Here is a 19,502-nt window from a genome sequence, read left to right on the forward strand (position 1 = left end):
CCTGCACCCTGCGGCAGCAGCGCTCCCAGCCCCGGCAGGCTGCCCGATGCAGGCAGAGCTCCTCGCCTGCCAGAGCAGCGGTGCGGGAAGCTGCCCAAAACTCCAACAGAGCTGGCATCTCCTCAAACCGTGGCTTTTTTTTTATTTATTTTAAGATGACCTGGGAGGTGTGAAAGCCGTGAGAGGGGGAGTGTTTGCTACGGAGCTGCACAAGGGAAGGACCTGAGCATCTCCCTGAGTCAAAGCGACTCGCAGCTGGGGCAGAGGGGGTTTCGGTTCCCCCTCGAGCCCCTGGTTGCTGCCGTGGCAGGACCAGCCCTGTTGGGATCGGGGTGCTCGGCCCCCATCATAGCCGGCGGTGGTGGAGACAGCGCGGTTTCACTTCCCTGCCGCAGGCGGGGAGGGCGAGACGAGCGCCGGGGCGGGAGGCAGGCATCCTGCCGAGCTCGGGGTGCTGGGTACCACCAGCCCCACCGCCATGGCCTGGGCTGGGGAAGGCGCCGGACAGCTCGCAGGTAAGGTCTCCCCGTATGCGTTTGAGGAACGCGATGGACTTGGTGGGGTCACGCGTGGCCGGGCATCCCCGCACGCCTCGTGGCAGGGTGGATTGCTGTGTCCCCTGCGACCGTCACCGTGGCCTCTGGGCGCCACTGGCTGGACAAGATGGTTTGCAGGGGGTAAAACCAGCCCAAAACCAGGCCTGGAGAGGGATTTTCTCTGCTGAGCCGTGTGTCGCAGAGGGGCCAATGACCGGTGGGATGTATTTAGATGGACTGCCAGCTCCCAGGCATGACGTACATCTGCCCGCCTGTCCGTCTGTCCATCCCTCTGCCGCTCTGGGCTGCAGGAGGTGCCTGTCCCAGCTGCCAGCTGCAGTTTAGGGCTTTTTCTGGCATTTGCACGATCGTACATCCTCACTTTGCAAGAGCTGAGACCGCGAGGGAGCAGCGCCATTTGCACAGCCCGAGCCCCACAGCTGGCACGGGGGTCTCGGTACGGGGGTCCCGGCGAAGGGTCCTGGGGCGTTTGCTCAGCAGCACGCCCGTCGTGTGGGTCCCGTGGGGACCCCCCCAGACCTTGCAGGCGGTGTTGAAGTCCCAGCAGCGGAGGCTAGATTACAAATGGAGGGGGATTTAGATTCCAGAGCCGCATTCCCCACCGGATTAGGTCTGTGATGGGAAGGGTCGGAGGCAGGTGCGGGATCCCAGCCGTGACGCACCACAGCCCTGCTGGGAGCTGCCCCCCGGGCAAACAGCCACCTCCCCAAGCCCCCCACCCTGGAAGGACAGGAGGACCCCTGGGGACAAGGGACCCCCCATCCAGCTGGGGTGCAGCCCCCAAAGAGCTCCCAGTCCCGAGCACTGGGGACCACCCCCCCCCCCAGTGACTGTCCCCCAGGGACGTGCTCCCCAGTACGTGCCCACGTGCACTCAGTGGGGTCTCACATCCCCCAGACCAGTCACCCCAGTGAAAGGGGCTGGATCGACGGGGGAAGTTCGGTGGTGCTGGGGACTGTCCAGTCCCCGGTGTCACCCCAGTGTCCCCCACCTCCACGGGCACCAGCTGAGCCCAGCAAGGGCACAGCTCTGCGGTGGCACCTCTCGGGCGAGTTGCAGCCAAGGGCTTGCTGGGGCAGCAGGATGCTCTGGGATGGCTTTTCCCTCACCCAGAATCACTCACTGGGATTTTTCCCGGCTGTCCTCCCGCCTTCTCTGAGCAGCCCCTTTACCCCAATGCCCTCTACACCCTCGCTGAAGCTGTTACAGAGCTGGTTGCTATCAGGTCAGATTTTTGCAGGCTGTTCCTCCTGCTCCAGGCTGCCCTGCTGTACGGACTTTCCCGTTTTCCTTAGGATATGTGATTCCAGCAGCCGCAGAGGCATTGCCCGGCCCCCCAGCCTGTGGGGTGGGGGGTGCTCAGCCCCTCTCCCCCCAGAGCAACATGAGGCTGAGAAAAGCAAAGGGGTTGAAACACCTCCTGGGTTTCCACCTGCGCTGGTGACCTTCTGTCGTGCTTTTGGTTCCCCTGCAGCCATCCTGGAGTCAGAAAGCAGCGAGGAGGAGGAGGAGGAGGAGGAAGAGGCAGCTATGGTGCAGGTATTACTCACAGGCTCTTTTTCTGTTTTATTTCTTCCTCCTGCCCACGTAGCTCTGAGGTGGTGAAGTGCTGGTTCCCCTGTGCCCTCCCCTGCAGCCGCGGCTGTGTGCCATGGCACTGATCACCGGGGGGGCACAGTCACAATGTCCCCAGCACGGCTGGCAGCATGTGGGTGGCTCGGGGCTCACCGAGACCCAGCAGCGCCGTGCCAACGCAACGCCACATGCACATCTCTCCCCCAGCAGCATCAGCCCCTTGGCCAGGAGGTGGGCGAAGCGGAGGAGCGCCTGGCTGAGCTCGAGCAAGGTGAGCCCCGTCCCACCCTGGAGTCACATCCTGGCTCGGTGCTGTACGGGGCCGCAGGGGGTGGCTTCAGCCCCTCACTGGAGCTGGCGGTGATGGTGTCAGTGGGATGGTCAAGTGGGAAAATCCCCATCACGGTGCAGAGCTAGGTGCCATCCCCGGTCCTGGGTGACCTGGCACGGCTTTGCCGGCCGCTCGGCGGGGGTGGCTGTGGGCAGGGAGGAGGGCAGGGTGCCAGCCGGGACCCCCACCCGGCACCCAGGGCTGGGCGGGCACCTGAATCTGGCCCCCACCGCTGCCAGCGTCGCAGGCGCTGCTGGCCGAGCTGGCGGCGCTGGAGACTGAGTTTGAGATCGAGAGGACGTGCCGGCAGCGAGCCGAATCCTACGCAGCCCAGGTAGGGGTGGGCAGCGTGCCCCCACCGCCGTTCCTCGCCCCCCCAGCACCCTGGTGCCCGCAGCCCCTCGCTGTGGGTGCAAGGGTGCCGGTGCATTCCCCCCCACCCCCAGCACACCCAGCTCGGTGGGTGCAGTAGAAACCCCAATGCTGGGGGGGGGGACCTCCATCCCACCTCAGGTGAAGCAGGAGAACAAGCAACTGAAGCGGCTCAGCCTGGCCCCCACGGCCCCCCCAGCCCTGTCCAAGGAGGTGCCCCCCGAGGAGGACCCCGACCCTGCCCAGCACTACGGGCAGCAGCTTGAGGGTGAGTCGGACTGGGGGGTCCCGGTCCATCCCCAGCCAGAAAGAGTGAAGCCAGAGCCAAAGCCCCGGTCCCTGTCCGGCTGCCCCGTCCCAGTGTCCCCAAGCCCAGCTCAGCCCAGCCCCACGGTTTTAGGTTCCCCCGGGCCTTGTTCTGGGTAAACAACGAGAAAGCGATACCGAAATCAAACAGAAAAAAGATGAAATGAAAGCGCTGCTGCTCACGCTTCCTCCTTTCCCATCCTGTTTTCCCGTGGCAGCAATTTCGGCCGCGTGCGCAGCCTGGTGCTCCATCTGCCTGACAGTACCGGGGCGGGGGTCCGGGGGATGCACCCCTGGGGGGGATGCACCCCTTGAGAGAGATGCACTGCTCGGGGGGATGCACTTCTGGGGGGGATGCACCACTCGGGGGATGCCCCACTCCAGCCAACCCCCCCACGTTCAGGTGATGCTGTGACTTTGCCCGTGGGCTGACCCTTGGGGGATGCTCGGGGGCAGCTTTGGGCAGGGAGAAGGGTGCCGAGTCCGGCCCCTGGTGTCCCGTGGGATGCTATTCCACCCCACTGCCACCCTGATGTCCCTCTGGGTCACATCCCAGAACAAGCTTCCAACAAGGTCACCGGTGACATGGCCAGGATGGGGGTGAGCTGGGGGGGGGGGTGGCTGTAACCCCACCAGCCTGGTCCTCAGGGACCCTTTCCCACCCCTCACTCCCACCTTTGCTCCCAGATCTGCAGGAGAAGATCTCCTGGCTGCTGGCGCAACGGAAGGATCTCACCATCCAGGTCCAGGAGCTGGAGAGGCAGAACCAGGACCTGCAGAACCAGGTACCTCCCGGGACCCCCACTGGGACCCCCCCGGGCAGAGTCCTTCTTCATCACCCGCCTTCTTCCCCTCCTTCCCTGGCCCCTGCTCATCATGGTAGCTCCTTGCCGAGCTCGGGACAGGTTTTGGGGAAGAAAGACCCCCCTCCGCAGCCCCTCGCCGTCTCCCTGATGTCCCGGGGGTGGGTGGGCTGGGCACAGCGGGACCCCCCGGCTGAGCCTGGGGCTGAGCGGGGGCTTGTCCGGCTGCAGCTGGAGATGGGGCAGGGGGAGCGGCAGCGCCTGCGGGCAGCCCTGGGCGCCAGCCAGCGGGCACTGAAGTCCTTCAAGAAAGGTGAGTTGGGTGCTGGGAACCCACGGCCACGTCCCCTCCTCATCTCGCTGCGCCCCGGCGAGCTGGTGAAGGAGCAGCCGGCAGCTTCCCAGTGCCACCAGCGCCGCCCAGTCTGGTGAACCAGTGAAGCCAAAGGCGATGGTGGAGCACTGGGAGCTGCAGCCGGATCGCCGGGACGTGGGCATCCCCGTCCATGGGAGGTGGCTGTGCCGAGGCCCCTGCGGTGGCACGCACTCCCCGTGCCAGCGCCAGCCCCCCCCGAGCCCCCGCTCTCCCCGGCAGTGTCCCAGATCGTCACCCAGGATTACTGCGAGGCGGTGCAGCAGCTGGAGCTGGAGCAGGACCTGCGCCTGCAAGCCGAAGTCTTCGCCCATGAGGTGCGGCCGGGACCCGGGTCACCCTGCCCATGGGTGCTGGGGGGGGGACAGGCACCCGCGGGAGGTGGGAGAGCGGGGGGGGGCTGCTTGCTGTCGGTGTCCCTCGATGCAGACACCCCATTACTCAGCCCACTGCTGCCTTAGCCCTGGATCCCGAGAGGATGGGGATGCTCCTGGGCACCCGTCGCGGTCCCCCGGGATGAGGTCGGATAGGTTTTGCTCTCAGCCTCCCTGGAAAGGGTTTTTCTCTCTCCGGGGTAAGCCTGGGGGCTCAGTCCCTCCCTGACCCCTGTCCCCACGGGCAGATGCTGGTGCAAAAGAAGGAGGCGAACAGGCAGAGCATGATCCTGCTGCAGAGCTCGGAGCCCAGCGCCCAGCTGCTGGCAGCCCTGCAGGAGGTGGGACGCCTGACCCGGGCGCTGGAGGAGGCCAGGCAGGAGCAGCAGCAGCGGGTGAGGAGCCGTCCCCAAGGGTGGGTGACACGCTGGGGGGAGCAGGGCTGGGGCACAGCATGGCTCCGGGGCTGCTGGTGGCTTCCCCTGGGCGCAGGAACCAGCTGCGATCAGGATCAGACCCCTCCATCGCCTTCTCCATGCCCGTCCCGCACTGTGCGCCAAGCCCAGAGAGGTTGTTTTTCCATGAATTTCCACTATGACATTTCGGACGCCAGGGACAGGGTCCCACAACTGGGCTACGAGGTGGTGGGAGCCCCCCCCCGCTGGGCTAGCACCCCTCCAGCCCCCTGGGCTGCCGTCACCCAGCCGAGAATTGCCCTAACATTAGCTCGAAGTTCCTTGCAAGCGGCCAAGTTGCCGGGCTGTGGAGCATCCCCGTCCCTGGCAGGGATGGCACCGGGAGTCCCCAGCTCCTGGGCTGCACCAGGCTCCCCCCCGTCCTCCTGTTCCCACAGGTGAAGGAGCTGGAGGAGCAGCTGGGGAGGCGGCCGGAGCCGGAGGAGCTGGATCTGGCCCGAGCTGCTCTGGCCACGGCAGAAGATGAGAAGCTGCAGCTGAGAAAGCGGCTGCAGGAGGCTGAGAAGCGGCTGGCAGGGCTGGAGGAGGAAGGTGGGTGCTTTCACCCCTGCCCGACGCGGGCAGGAGCCGGCAGCGGTGCCGGAGGGATGCTCAGGGCTCAGGCTCCGAGGGGCACCAGCCCCCCCCGCACAGCCCCAGCTGCACCCCATTGCAGTGGAGTCGCTGCAGGAGAAGCTGGGCCAGGACCCACCGCCACAGAGCCGGACCCCCGAGCCGGCTGCACCCGTGCCGCCGCCGCCGCCGCTGCCACCGCCTGCGCCCACTGTCCCCGTGGAGTAAGTGACCCCCCCCAATACCATTGCTCTCGCCTGCCATGCCACGCTGTCCCCAAGCCATGCCGGGGCATCGTCCTGGCTCCGAGCCGGGGTGGGGGTCCAGGCAGCTTCTCGCCGGAGGGACGGTGGGCACGCTGGGCATCACGTCTGGCTTTTTGGGGGAGAGGGGTGCAGCTGGGCAGAGCTTTCACCTCCCTTCTCCCTTCCAGCCCGCTCTTGGCAATCAGGCAGAGGAAGGGGCTGGCAAACCTGCAGCGCAGTAAGTGCACCCTGGGGGGCTTCTGGTGCCATGGGGTGGGGGGTCCCTGGCAGTGCCACAGCGGTGGGAGAGTCCCTGGGCACAGGGAGGACGGGGTTTCTCCGAGACAGAGGTTTGCCAATGCTGCACCGGTTCAGGCAGCTCCCATCCATCTGAAAGTGTCGGTCCCAGGTCCCGTGGTGGGGTGACAGGCACCTGCCAGCCCCCCGCTCCGCAAAGGAGGGTGCTCGGGCCCCCCAGCACCCCTGTCCTGCCCGGCACGGGTGGGAGATGAGCTTCTGCCAGGGTGGTACCCAGCCTTGGATCATGGCCGGGTTTGACCTCTTGGGACGGATCCTGGGCATGGGGGGGGGTCCCAGGGAGGTGGCAGCTCCCCACCCCAGCTGGGAGTGAGCCCTGTCACGAGTGCGTGGGGTCTCAGCGCGGTGCTCCCTGCGCAGGCAAGCCAGAAGCTGATGATGCTAAAGCTCGAGCCGTGCAGGAGATGATGGAGCGGATAAAGCACGGGGTGGTCCTGAGGCCCGCCAAGGAGCGGGACCCCCGGGGGCAGGTAGGCAGGGACCCGGGCTTGGCCGCTGCCGGACACCCTCCATCCCATGGGGGAATGTCCCTGGGGAGCCCCAGGACTCGGGGTGGGTTTGGGGAGAGCCAGCAGCCCCGGGGAGCTGCAGGGCTGGCAAAACGCGGCCACATCTCCTCTCTCCCCTCCCGCAGGGTCCGGCGGAGGCGGCCAGCAAGCGGAGGAGCGCGGTGCTGGAGCTGCAGGGCATCCTGGTGAGCAGCCCTGTCCCAAGGAGGGGGGGGGTGATGCCAGGCCATCGCGCGGGGACACGGATGCCATCGTCCCCAGCTCTAGCCGTCCTGCGTGGGGCTGCATCGGGGCTGTCCTGGCCGGCCCCTGGGGGTCCCAGCGCCTGGACGTGGCCCCCTCAGCATCTCGGCGGTGTGTGGGGTTTCCTAGGGTGCCATGAGGAGGGCGAGCAGGAGGCCCAGCGGGCGGCAAAGCAGCCTGAAGGGCAAGGACAGGCAGCTGGAGTCCATCCTGCAGCGGCGACGCCGGGCGGTGGATGCCTCCGCACCCTCGCTGCCCGCCCCGTCGCCCACCCCCGGCCCCCCGCAGCGGGACCGTGAGGATGCTGAGGCTGCGGGGAGGCCGGATCCTGGTACGGAGTAGGGCTTGGTGGGGAGGGGATGCAGCGGCTCGGGCTGGATGACCCCCCCCGGAGCGAGAAGGTCCGCAGGGACTGGCACAGATGTGACACCCACACGTGTCCCTTCACTGTCCCACCGCAAGCCCGACTGATGCTCTGCGGTCCCCGTTCCCGGTGACAAGCTGCCGGTCGGTGGCACGGGTGCCCGCGGGCTCTGCTTTTGCTCTCACCCTGCTCCTCTCCTCTCTGTCTGTCTGTCTGTCTCTCCCCAGGGGACAAGGACATCGGCACGGCTCCATCCGGGCACTCGCCGGGGAGCGGGGATGGGGTCCCATTCAGACCCCGGTTGGTGGGTGGTCTCCCCAGGACCCGGCCCCTCGCCCACCTGGCCAGAGGCAGGGGGGAGCCAGGGTAGAGGCAGCTGCCCCCCCCTCCCCGCTCCCCTTCACCCAGGACCACTGGAGCCACATGGTCATGGTGGGGCGAGGAGGTGGCACGGTGGTGGTGACGGCTGCTGCAAGCTTTCACCCTCGTTTTCCAGCAGCTCGCATCCTCTTGTGCTTTAATTAAAGCTGTTGTCACCGGAGAGGCACGTTTGCCGGGCAAAGGGGTGGCAGTGGGATGGGGCTGGGGATGGGAATGGGACTGGAGCTGCTGCAGACTGGTCCTGGCAGGAGAACTTGTGGGACCGGAGCGGGGCACCCACGGTCCTGCCACCCTAGGGTGCCCGGCAGCTGGGCAGGGACACAGGTAACATGGCATTTACCTGCTGCGAGGAGATACTTGTGTCCCCCCACCCTAACCTGGCAGTCTGAGGGCTCCACATTGAAGGAGGTAAATGGTAGCCAGACCCCAAAACAAAGGGAATTTGACTCTTGTCGGGGCAGAATAAGCTGCAGTGTCGTGTCCAGCGCTGTGGTCCTGGAGATGCCCAACCATGGCACAGGCAGCGAGACCCCTCTTGGTGCCAGTGGAGCCCCTGGGAGAGCTCTGAGCCCCAACCAGTGGCATGGGGATGCTGGAACTGTAGGGCTGCAACTGGGGCCACCCCCCCCATGACCGTCCTCTGCAGCTTTTGTCTCTTGTGTGGGACCCCAGGGAGCGAGAGCCCTAAACCTCCTGCTTCTGATGAAGAGAAGCCCCCAGACCCCTGAAGGTCTCAGGTTGCCCTTCGGAGGCCAGCTGCGCTGTTGCAGCCCCCCCCCTCCAGCTCCCCCCAATCCCGCGGCAACCCCCGCCGGGGGAACCCCATCTCTGCCGGAGAGGTTCAGCCCCGGGGAGGGCTCACGGGGCCACGCTCTGCACCCACAGCCGTTGGACGGGGCTCCCCCAAACCTCCAGCACGTCGGTTTGGGATCAGGCTGGCCATTCCTGGGTTCCCAAGGGGACCACGGTCTGGTCGAATCCATCTCTCCCGGTACCCCAATGTCAGGGAGCGCCTGTGATCCAGCGCTCCCGGGCTTCACCCAACAGCTCAGGGGTGAATGGCAGCACGCAGCTCCGAGGCTGGGGTCCCCAAAGACCTGGCAGACCCTTTGTCACTCAAAGGGATGATGCTCTTAAGCCTGTGCTTGTTTGGAAGCGGTGGGGTCCGCTGGAGATGGGGTTCCCCTCGAGCTGCTGGCTCCAAGGCTATTGAGCTGCTGGTCCCGGAGATTTGCTGCTCTGGAGGAGCTGTCACGGAGGGGCTGCGGGGCTCATCCCGGTCCAGGGAAAGGCATCTCTGTATTTAGATAATTGGAGGTGAAGAGCACGGATCTGCTCCATGGGGTCACACTCCCAAGTGCCCACGGTCCCAGGGCACCCATGGGTGCACCCTGCCCAGCCGGTGGCCCCCGTCCTGTCCCCTCACCCTGTCGCAGGGGCATTTTGGGTGTTTTAAGGCAGTCCTTCGTGCACAGCAGCAGAGCGAAGAGCTTCATACGGCCGAGCTTTGAACTCGCCCACCGCAACTTCAGCAATACCCAGCGGGACCCCTGGCAATGCTGGATCGTACTGGGAGACGGGGGGGTCAGCACTGCCGGGATGTGGGGGTTTAGGGGCTGGTTTCAGTGGCAGCAGTGCTGCTCCTGAAGGCCGCTGTACCCATCCCTCCATCCCCAAGAGCTTTCGAGCCACAGCTCTGCCTTTTAAACCCAAAGAACAACAAAAGCTTTAATTTAATTGTGGTTTCTCCAGCTCCGCCACCCTGTTGCAGGCAGGAGATGCTGGGCAGGGGGAAGGTAAGCGAGAGCATCCTCTACCCTTGCACCAGATGCTTAATTAGCCAGGGAAATGCCCTTTCTCCTCTTTGGGCTGGTTTTATTGCAGATAAATTGTAGAGTTCAGGTCCTGAACTCGTGGCAGGGAGGACGGGCTGGCTCTGCGCTAAAACCTGGGAGAAAATAGAGCTGCCGGCAGCAGCTCGGCTGTCAGCATCCCCCCAGAGCGCAGTTTTGGGGGGGGAGAAGCCACGTGCCGGGGGAGGCTGGTGAGTCCTCAAACATCCCTTCCCTGGGCAGAGGAGCCACCCCTTCCTTCGGACGATGCCGCAGGGATGTGGGGGTGTCAGGGCAGGTTTGCGCTGCCGGTCGCTTTTGTGGGCTCAGGCCCCTATAGAAGCAGGTATATACATCTGGAATCACCTATAGAGGGCTAAGCCAGGGCTGCTCGACCCTGGGGGACAGGCAGGATGCTGGCAGGACCCTTTCCTTCTTTTCTAAATAGTTTATTCAGTTGTGGCTCAGAGCAGTCAGGGGTAGCCAGGACTGTGGCTGCTCCCAAGCATCCCCCTTCCGCACTGCATCTCCTTCCAGGAGTTAATTATTCTCCGCGTTAAAAATGTAGTCTGGATTTATGTACCTTCCCCTTCCAGCCAACGATCTCATGGATGCCTTTTTGCAATAATTAAAGAGCTGTCTGGGATCAGACTGAATGGCCCAAAGGAATAAGGACGTGCCAGGAAACCTGCTCTGCTGGCCACGGTGGCATCGGAGAAAGGGCGAGCTCTTTCCTATGCATCCGAGGAGGGGATGGGTCCCTTCCCGGGGGATCAGAGGTGGCTGCAGTCCCCCCTGTTCCCCAGGGACAGACAGGACTGGTCACTGTATTGCAGAACTCCATCTCTGCGCTTTTTTTATGCATTTTCTCTCTCCTTCTCGAAGGCGTAGACAACTTGAACTAAAATATTTAAGGCAAGGAGCTTATCTTTCTAATTACCAAGTGTTTCTCGTCCTGGCCTTTCGATTCTCCAGACACCTGAAAGCTGCCATGTGGAAAGCAGACAAGGAAAGGCTGCTCGCGAGACCTAAGAGCTCAACCGACTAAAGGATGAATGTCAGCTTGTTGAACAGATCCTCTTACTGGAAAAGAAGGCAAGAGCCGCAGGGACCACAGCCCTGGGACTGACTTGACCAGTTCGGAAAGCCTAGGGACGCTGGAGCCAGGCTGCCCCCCACTCCTCCTGCCCTGGCCAAAGCTGAATTTCTCCAAATCCAGCTTTCTGGATGATTCCCATCACAAGGGACCCAGCACCACCCGACTCTCACATTTCGATCCCCACCGAATTCAGCCTCCCTCGCTTGGCGCCGTCGGGGGAAAATGCCACGGCCCGAGCGTGGTTACTCATCGGCAGCCTGCCCTTTCCCACCGCCGCGCTGCCTGCGCTCTGCCCGCTCCGTATCGAGTGAATTCCTCTCCCCTGATTACACCCTCCAAACACCCATGAAAATCAATGCCGGCTCCGCTCCCGCGGGACAGGAAAGCCGTGCCCTGCCGGCTGCACCGTCCCCAAGCCGCCGGAGCCACCGCAGCCAGGAGAGAGCTGCCAAGCAGGCAGAGATGCTTCGGAGGGCAGCTGCGTATTAATATACATGACTCTTAAATACTTAATCAAAGTGGTAATTCACACTTCTTTTTAAGCTGGAGCTTCTTGCAAACCTTCTGTGGGTGGACTCCAGAGCATCCTTGCCTCAGCCCTGTGAATAACTAGGGATTTTATATCTTATTCATCAGATTTCCCAGGGTCCCCACATTTCAGGGCAAGGAACGGGGCGTTTTGACCCAAGCGAGAGGGTCCATTTTCAGGAGCCAGCCCCAAACTCTCTACTTATGGCAGGAGACGAGAGCCTGGCCGGGTAGCTGAGTGTGGTCCTCACAGCCTTACCTTCTCCCCACATAGCCGTAGCCTTTGGGCGGGCTTTTTCTGATGCTCATCTTTTAAATATTTATAGGGTTTTGCTCGCTATCATTCAGTTACGCGACTTATCTGAATCTGGTTCAGCTCAGAGAAATGTGTGTCATTAACGTCTTAAACACCCAACGATCACAAGCAGTACTCAGGAAAAATGGGCTTGTCATCTGGAAAAATACAAAGTAATCTACCCTTGCTTTCTGGCTAAGTGAATGGGAAAATGAGGATTAAAAAGACTCAGCAGAAGGGACATTAAAGCTACTGATCTTCCCCGTTTACATTCTATCCACTGGTTCAGTGTCAGGAGTCCTGGGGCTCTGCTTTTACTGCTGTACCCCGCAGAAAGAGCCCTCCATCGTGCCCTGCTCTCCCCATCATGGCAGCGACAGCTCTCAAGTTTTCAATCCCTCCAGCATCACATTCAGAGAGATAAAACTAAATTTAAAACCCGACCCGAGGCTGGCGAGAGGCACGGCGCTTGCCCTGCCATCCTCAGCCGTGCCCCATAAGTCATGCAGCATCAGCCCGGGGGGGGGGAAATGACTTCGCCTCGCCTTCCCTGGCCCATCTGGCTGCACCCAAGGCGATGGAAACTGTTAACCACAGTTTGGAGCGGAGCTGTGAACACACATCCAGGAGCTTCCCAGCAGCCTGCTGCCCCCCCCTCCAGGTGCCACCACCAGCACTGCCGGCATCCACCTCCCTCCTCCATGGCTGGAAATCTTATTTTTCAGCCTAAATTTGGTCAAGCTTAAACCAGTCCCATCAGGGAGGGGAGTAAAAGCGTCCGGCTTGTCCTGCTGCAGAGGCAGGGGACAGAGCATGGGCCCAGCGTCCCCCACCCTGTGGCCTTGAAGCAAAATTACAGCACATCACCCGAGCTGGGGAACAGCTTTTCCAGGAGCTTCCCAACACTACGGGCAAGGCCGATGGTCTTCTCCCACGCATGTCCTTGCATCTTCTTGCATGCTCTGCCTGCTGTTAATCACTCCACTTTGCTTTCAGTGCTTTTACCTTCATTCCTCCGACTCCCTGACAATAAAGAGCTCTGTACTGAGAATATACGCCTCCGGCTAACCCCTCTCAGTGACTAGCATCTCCCAAGGCCTCTGCGATGAGCTTTCTGCAGCCCTCTGGTCCCCTCGATAGCTCTCTCCTCCTCCACTATTTCTCTAAAAACATAAAAAATAATCCGCATGCACAGAAGGCAATTTCCTCAGGCGACACCAACTCAAACACGGGAGCGGAACGCTTGTGAGCCAGAGGGACTCATGAGCCTCTCTGGTAAGGCAAACTTCACCCATAGCCTTTATTAGACGAGCAGCTCTCAAACAGAAACCACACTTCTATCAATCAGCATCAAAACACACCAGTGTTAGTGGGCCCTGAACAAACTCAAGGGCAGGGAGGGGTGAGGCAGTACGACTGCATGCCTCACATTTGCCTTCAGCAGAACTGGCCACAAAAGGAGCCATTTTCCTCAGAAACTCCTCAAAAAGCCTTCCTGAACCATGAAACCGTGCTGCCAGAGCCGGGCATTCCTGTGTCACAGCCACGCACAGCCCCAGCTCCTGGCTAGCGCGGGGACATCTAGTTCTGGCACAGGCTAAAGGTGACCAATGAAGCAAAAAAGGGGGGGTGGGAAAAAGGGTTTTTTAATAATTACAAGAAACAAGAACAAAGGGTTTACCTCCTTCTTAGCACGATCATCTACCGCTGTACTGCTGCAGCATCCCAGCCACTCAGGGAGGCTTCCAGCAAAACCAGAGAAAAGTGGGTATTTCCAACATTAAAATCAAACAAAAAGCAATTCTGAGTCCTTCCAGGTCACCTCCCTGCAGCCGCAGAGCGCAGGGCAAGGCGCCCGCCCTCATGCTCCCCTCCCGACGCGTGCTGCACGGCGGGACGCCAGCATCCTCCAGCGCTGGCAGGCTCCCAGCAGGAATACGTGGGATTTTGACAGTTTGATTACTTTATTCCTTTTTTTTTTTTTTTTTTTTTTTTTTAATTAACGGCTCTGTGTAAACCTCAGTTAAATGTCAAGCGCGTTCTGCTGCCACACTGAGGGAACCGTTCCCCCACAGCCAAACTACACCACGCACAAACTCCTGGTTTTAAAGCCCAGCAGATGACAACACCTCCCAGGTCCCCAGGCAGGGTGGGCAGCGTCGGGGGGTCAGACCCTCCTCGCGCTCAGCCGGAGCCAAACATCCTTCTTGCACACAGTCCCGGGGGATCAGCAGAGCTGTAATAAAAAGGCACGAGCCCTCCCCGTGCGTCTGTCCAGCGCTGCTGGCACCTCCGGTCATTGCCGGGTTTATAGGTTCCTAGCAAAATCCCTTCGAGAGACCTCGAGGAGGGTTTGAGCGAGGCCTGGGGACAGTGCTGCCTCGCAGCCCTCTGCACAGTTTGGGTCTGCTCTGCTCCTTCACCGCAGCCAACGCTGGCTGCATCCGGGGCTCAGTAAATCTTCTGTCGGCTGGGTAGGATGGCCTCCTTGATGAAAGAGAAGATGAGGAGGATACCGGAGCGTTTGCCCCTCTTCCCCTTGGTGAAGTAGTTGGAGACCACGTCGTCTGTGGAGAGGAGGGAAGAACAATCAAACACGAACCTGCTGACAGCCATGGGAGCCCTGGGATGGGTCATCTGATTTCAGGGCAACGCATGAGCTGCCTTCAAAGCATGAAAGTTTCTGGTTTGCTCTCATCTAGCCCATCTGGGCATTTCCATAAGCCACTGACAGGGACCCCAAATCCTGAGCTCCCTTTCTTGAGCTGTAGGAAGGGTCCAGGGAAAGCAACAGGGCCCCAGGACTGGAGAGATGCTGGATGTAAACAGCCCTCCCTCCACTCTGCTCGCTCACCCCTCACCCTGCAGAAGCCCCCCTTTTCCTGCCCCAGTTTTTGGAAGGGTTTACCTGACCAGCTGCCCCCCTTCGCTGCTCTGTGCAGAGGGAATGGGGGGTGTTGAGTGCAGCCCCTGTCAAAAACCAGCGGGCGTCTGCCCGGGCCTTGAGAATGCTCACCTCCAGGCTGCACTGTGGAAGGCAGGACGTTCTCTCCAGCTGACAAGGAGACGAAGAAAGCAAAAGGAATTAACCACAGGCAGAACGTGAAGTAGGCGAGAACCTGCGGGCAGAGCAAGAGAGGAGGTGAGAGCCGAGTCGCAACACACTCAGCAGCCATTCACACGCTGACTTCTGTTCAGGCTGACACCCACGAGTGCTGCCTCGGCTGCAGCTGCACCTCCCTACAATACACCCCAAGTTTCTACCTGAACCCCTCAAAAGAAAGGGCACTGAAGGGGGAGAACCGCAAATCAACCTCTCCCAAGTCTCTCGGGTGCTGAGATAGCATCGCATTGCGAAGCTGATAAGGGGCTAAAATTCACCCAGCAACTTCCACAGAAGGACAGAGTGTGCAGAAAAAGCCCTTGCTCCTCTCCTAGGCACCTGAAAACCTTTACTTCTCCCCAAAACCGGAATTTTAAAAAGCATAATTAAAATGAGCAGGAAATCGGCTGTGCTGTTATGACTAATTAAATCCTCTTCACACCCTCCAGGGACTAAAAGGAAGAGTCAAGACCTGGGCTCGCTCCTCCTGCCCTGGGGCGGGACGCTGGTGTAGCACGAGGAGTTGGCGCTTGGGGGAGCAGCCGCTGCAGTTTGGGGAGAGGTGCCACACCAGCCTCCTTGTGCGCACCGATGCTGGAGAAGCATTAAAACTTCATAAAAAGGTTGTTGTTTTTTTATTTTGGTGGAGGTTTTTTTGTTTGTTCTTAAAATTTGCGCTAAGTGGCAGCTACTGTTGGGCCTGAACAAGCCCCTTTGTGAATCTGGGCCTTCGTCTTGGGCAGGTGCAAGGATGGTAATACAGAAGAATTAGCATGTCAGAGACATAAAAATAATGAGAAGCAAATATTACAAAAGGGAAGTGATTCGTGGTTAGCTTATAAAAAAAATTAAAAATAATGTTTTTGTCTACTTTTCCTAGTTTTCAGCATTTTAGAAAAAAAAAAATATCCGTGCTAAGATTCAGTATTTTTTCTGCTCTTCAGCTGGCTGAGAAAGCCCCAAGCCCACAGCCAAGAAAGGAAACTGCAGCTTCCCTGGTACTTCTGAGGGAACAAGCACAGGAACCCCCAGGGAAGGTCCGTGAAAAATATTCTCAGTGTGTCTTACTGCTGACTGAAAAAATGGCATTTTCCTCTCCCCCCTCCTCCCGCTAGCAGCTCCATGCTGGCTGGAAGAACACGGACCGACTCCTTCCCAAAGGTCTCTCACCTCAGAGAACAGGTAATACTCTTCGGCAAAGTACTGGAACGCTAAGTAGTGATTGAATATAACCAGCACTGCCAAAGAAAAACACAGCAAAATCAGTCTCCAGCCTGGAAGAAATACCATCGGCGTATTCCAAGGCCCCCGAAAGAGGACATCTGCCTCCGCTGCCACAGCCCCTGCGAGCAGCAGTTCCTCCCTGCCGCGCAGCCCCTTCCCCGCAGCCCCTGTACACCTGGAATCTTGTTGTTGCTAAAATATTTTCTCGCATCTAGTGAGAAATAGTGTGAGCAGCCAGAGTCCCCCGGGTCCCAGCTCCAGTTTGTTACTCTGTGCAGCCCCGGTTGAGTCCCTCGTCCCTCCGGTGCTTTATGCTCCGTGTCCCCGAGGGCACCCTGGAAAGCCCAGCCTGACACTTGCTAATGCTGCGCAGCGCTGAGACGAGAAGCGAAAAACCCTGCGTCCCCGACAGCTGCTGCGAAGAGAAGCTCTTCTGCCATCTGTAAACCAAGTCAAGCTGAAATGCAGCCAGGACAGTAGGGCTAACACTGTCCCCAGCAGTGAAAAACACCACTTAGCTCTTAAGAGGCAGGAATTGGAGCTTCTTTCACCTTTTATTTCAGATGCCAAGACAGCAGCCCCAGCCCAGGAGCACCAGGTCAGTAGAGCCCTGGTGGGAGACAGCCCCGACACAAAATGCTGTGTCCCATGCTGCTTTATTGTCCTCTCCAGCCTAAGGATGTCACCAAAGATCCAGATGAGAGTCTGGGTCTGCCAGAAAATGCAGTTCCTGATCTATGCGCCATGGGAAAGCTACACTCATTTTCAAGTAGCGGATAAAATCCTGCCTTCGTGAATGCTTTGAGGAGCAAAGGTATTTTAGTCGTACACAGACAGCACCCTGAAATATGCATAACGACTCCAGAAAGTCATGCTGGAAGAAATTTTGCCCATTCGCTACTTAAGGTGTCACTACAAATCACTCAGAGCAGAGATTAAAAGTCAGATCTGTGCACAGGACACAACACACAGGAGACTTGGCAACTTGTGGCGGGAGGAAACCATTTGACCTACTCAGAACAGCCAAAAACCAGTGTAACTGGCAGAGCTACTGGCCCACCACCCGAGACCTGGTGGCAGAGCTACTCTCCGGTTCAACCTACAATGTGAATCTGGCCGTTCATCAGCCAAGCGCGGTAGACAAACGCCTAAGCTGCCCGCTTCAGCCAAAATATCGGTGCTGCTAATTTAAGCCCCTGGCCAACCCCACAACACAATCCCACACCCGTGCCAGCCGCTCAGAAGGGAGAAGAGACCATCTTGCCTGTCTCGCACCAGGACTTGCCTGGGCTGAGGACCAGGCAGCCAGCAGTCCATGGCAGCTGCAGACACAGGCTCGACACATACTACAGGAATGGTGCAAACGTGAAAAATAAAAATCCCTGATTCAGGCTCGGCAATGCAATTTTCTAACACAACTTTCTCCAGTAACCCTGATGAATTTCCACATTAATTGTGGACATCTGTCCCAAAGCTTTTCTTTCTCTAAACATCAGCTCCTTACAATGGCACACATGCACCGCCTCACACAGCCCAGCCTGACATCAGGCTGTAATTATACACGCTGGGTTTTTTAGTTTCCTTCAAATCCTTCCTGCTCTTTACCAAGACCCAGCGAATGCCTGGAACAGGAGGTCTGCAGGGAGGATGCCAAGCTTTGGGACAGCCGAGATCTCGTTTCCCCAGCACTGCCACCTGAGTTTGGAGTGGAACTGGCTAGAGGGTGAAGCAGAGGGTGTCCAGGAAAGCCCGGTGTCCCCAGCTCTGCACCGGGGCACACAACCAAAGGCACTTCCCGCACCACCAGGCCCAGCCCACAGTTATTGCAGCCACATCATCAAGTGCAATTAAAAAATCCTGCACAAAGCTCAAAGTCCTTTTAAAAGCCACAGGGGCTGCAACAGCAAAACCCAAACCTTTGCTGCCACCCAGAGCCCACCCACTGATCAGGGTGACAAGGCTTCCTCCGCCCCAGCGCCCGCTCCCACGGGAAGGTGATGGCTGCACTCACCGCAGGACAGTATGAAATTGGAGGACGTCAGGATGATGAAGGGGAAGGTCTGCAGCAAACCGAAGTAGACCAGATTGGTGAAGAGCCCCACGCCCACCATGAAACCAGGAAAGTGTTCGAAGAGGTAGAGGCCGACCAGCACGGCCGAGGAGAACTGGAAGAGAGAACGGGGGTTGCCTGGTGCAAACATGGGTGTGCAGAGAGCAGAACTGCAGGCAGCTGCGCAGACAGGAATCCTGCCACCATCAAGGTGATTTTTAGTGTGCTCTGACAGCACCGCATCTCCCCATGCACCTCCCACTCAGCACCATCCACTTGGGAAAGCTCCAAATAGGAATCCCACCTTGCTGCTGCGGCTCCTGGTAGGACAGGCCACGGCTGGGCCTCAGTTTCCCCAGCTGAGGGGGGAGATGTGTCACCCAGGAGAGGTCAGGCAGGGTCACCACCTTCCCAGTTAAGCAAGGCACCAATTGAAGCAGCCCCAGCCAACCTCCCTCCTCGGCAGCCGGAGCCATCGTGGGGCCACGAGAAGCAGGAGCTTCCCAAGCACTTGTCCTGTCTGTCCAAAGCCAACATCCCACACCACAGCTGCTCTGCCAGCCTTGCTGCTGCCGCCCCATGGGTGATTTTGGCAGGGAGCCACTCGTTTCTGCAAGCACGGGGACTTACCCAGATCATGTATTTGATTATCCTCCTGGTGACAACCGTGTACTCCTCGATCAGCTCCGCCAGGTAGTACAGCCCAGCAGCTGCAGAAGAAACGCCCTGCTCAACCCCACGGGCCGGGAGGGACCGGGACAAACACCGCTGCCTTCGGCCGCGGGGGTCCACGCTCACCCAACCCAGGGGAGACTGAAGGGCAGGGGTAACACCTCCCCCCCCCGCAATTCTCGGGGGCACCTGGGGACCCCCAAACTCTGGGGCACCCGTGGGACACCCCCGCCCCAACCTCTGGGGCATCCACAGCACCTCAGGGGCATCCGGGGGGGCTCAGGCCGCCGGGATGTGCTGGACCCGCGGCCCCGAGCCGGCTCCCAGCAGGATGCCAAGCTGCCCCCTCCCGGGAGCCACTCCCTTGCCGACAAAAAGCACGACATATCGCGACAGCCCCCGGGAGGAGCCTAAGGCCGGGCCCAGACCCCGCGCGGCGGCACCCCCGCAGGCTCCAACCCACCCCCCCGGCGGTGGCGCTCACCGATCGCCAGGGTGACGAAAGCCACCTGGATGAGCAAGGACAGCCAGCTCAAGGCGTAGATGAACCACATGGCGGGGACGGACCGGGCCGGGCCGAGCCGGGCCCCGCCGCTCCCGGTTCCTGCTCCCGCTGTGGCGGCGGCGCTCGGCGCTGACCACGCGGCGCCGGAACAAGCGAGACCCGCCCCGCCCGGCCAGGCCGCCGCCCCTCGGCGCTACAGCGACCCCTGCAGGCGCGGAGGGCTCCCGAACAGCGGGGTTGGGGGGGGACACGGACCCCGAAACGTACAGGGACCCCCAAAACTGTATGGGACCCCGAAACGCGGGGGGACCTCGAAACTCCCAGGGACACCCCAAAACTGTACGGGACCCCCAAACTGTACAGGACTCCGAACCATACAGGCTCCCCCCAAATTGATACAGGGACCCCCAAACCG

General features: G+C 60.3%; 2 protein-coding genes across 3 annotated transcripts; one reads left to right on the forward strand and one right to left on the reverse strand.

Annotated features, from left to right (window-relative positions):
* The first annotated feature begins 406 nt into the window (after nt 1-406).
* Nucleotides 407-7,932, forward strand: LOC142036790 (shootin-1-like). Its single transcript, XM_075040390.1, has 16 exons — nt 407-515; nt 2,032-2,096; nt 2,340-2,403; nt 2,703-2,797; nt 2,977-3,103; nt 3,829-3,926; nt 4,176-4,257; nt 4,540-4,634; nt 4,940-5,086; nt 5,545-5,698; nt 5,823-5,943; nt 6,153-6,202; nt 6,643-6,752; nt 6,917-6,976; nt 7,164-7,365; nt 7,626-7,932. The coding sequence occupies exons 1-16, from the start codon at nt 479-481 to the stop codon at nt 7,766-7,768; spliced, it is 1,650 nt and encodes a 549-aa protein (XP_074896491.1). The 5' UTR covers nt 407-478; the 3' UTR covers nt 7,769-7,932.
* Nucleotides 7,933-13,504: 5,572 nt separating this feature from the next.
* TEX261 (testis expressed 261) lies at nt 13,505-19,221 on the reverse strand. Of its 2 annotated transcripts, XM_075039837.1 has the most exons (6): nt 19,067-19,221; nt 18,541-18,620; nt 17,872-18,025; nt 15,807-15,874; nt 14,550-14,652; nt 13,505-14,100 (listed from the first exon to the last, which is right to left on the reverse strand). In XM_075039837.1, exons 1-6 carry the CDS (start codon nt 19,134-19,136, stop codon nt 13,985-13,987), a joined length of 591 nt encoding a protein of 196 aa, XP_074895938.1. In that variant the 5' UTR covers nt 19,137-19,221; the 3' UTR covers nt 13,505-13,984. The 2 variants fall into 2 exon arrangements, with proteins under 2 accessions (XP_074895938.1, XP_074896025.1); XM_075039924.1 differs by lacking the exon at nt 15,807-15,874.
* Between the last annotated feature and the right edge of the window lie 281 nt (nt 19,222-19,502).

The sequence above is a fragment of the Buteo buteo genome, chromosome 1 (assembly GCF_964188355.1).
Source record: "Buteo buteo chromosome 1, bButBut1.hap1.1, whole genome shotgun sequence".
NCBI lineage: Eukaryota > Metazoa > Chordata > Aves > Accipitriformes > Accipitridae > Buteo > Buteo buteo.

Bases quoted from the DNA above. Each gene is read 5' to 3' on its own strand.
- LOC142036790 (XM_075040390.1), top strand. From the start codon at position 479: ATGGCCTGGGCTGGGGAAGGCGCCGGACAGCTCGCAG. The intron at 3,104-3,828 runs GTGAGTCGGACT...CTTTGCTCCCAG, and splicing joins CTACGGGCAGCAGCTTGAGG to ATCTGCAGGAGAAGATCTCC. The intron at 6,753-6,916 runs GTAGGCAGGGAC...CCCCTCCCGCAG, and splicing joins AGCGGGACCCCCGGGGGCAG to GGTCCGGCGGAGGCGGCCAG.
- TEX261 (XM_075039837.1), bottom strand. From the start codon at position 19,136: ATGTGGTTCATCTACGCCTTGAGCTGGCTGTCCTTGCTCATCCAGGTG. The intron at 18,026-18,540 runs GTAAGTCCCCGT...TCTCTCTTCCAG, and splicing joins TAATCAAATACATGATCTGG to TTCTCCTCGGCCGTGCTGGT. The intron at 14,653-15,806 runs GTGAGAGACCTT...CTCTGCCCGCAG, and splicing joins AGTATTACCTGTTCTCTGAG to GTTCTCGCCTACTTCACGTT.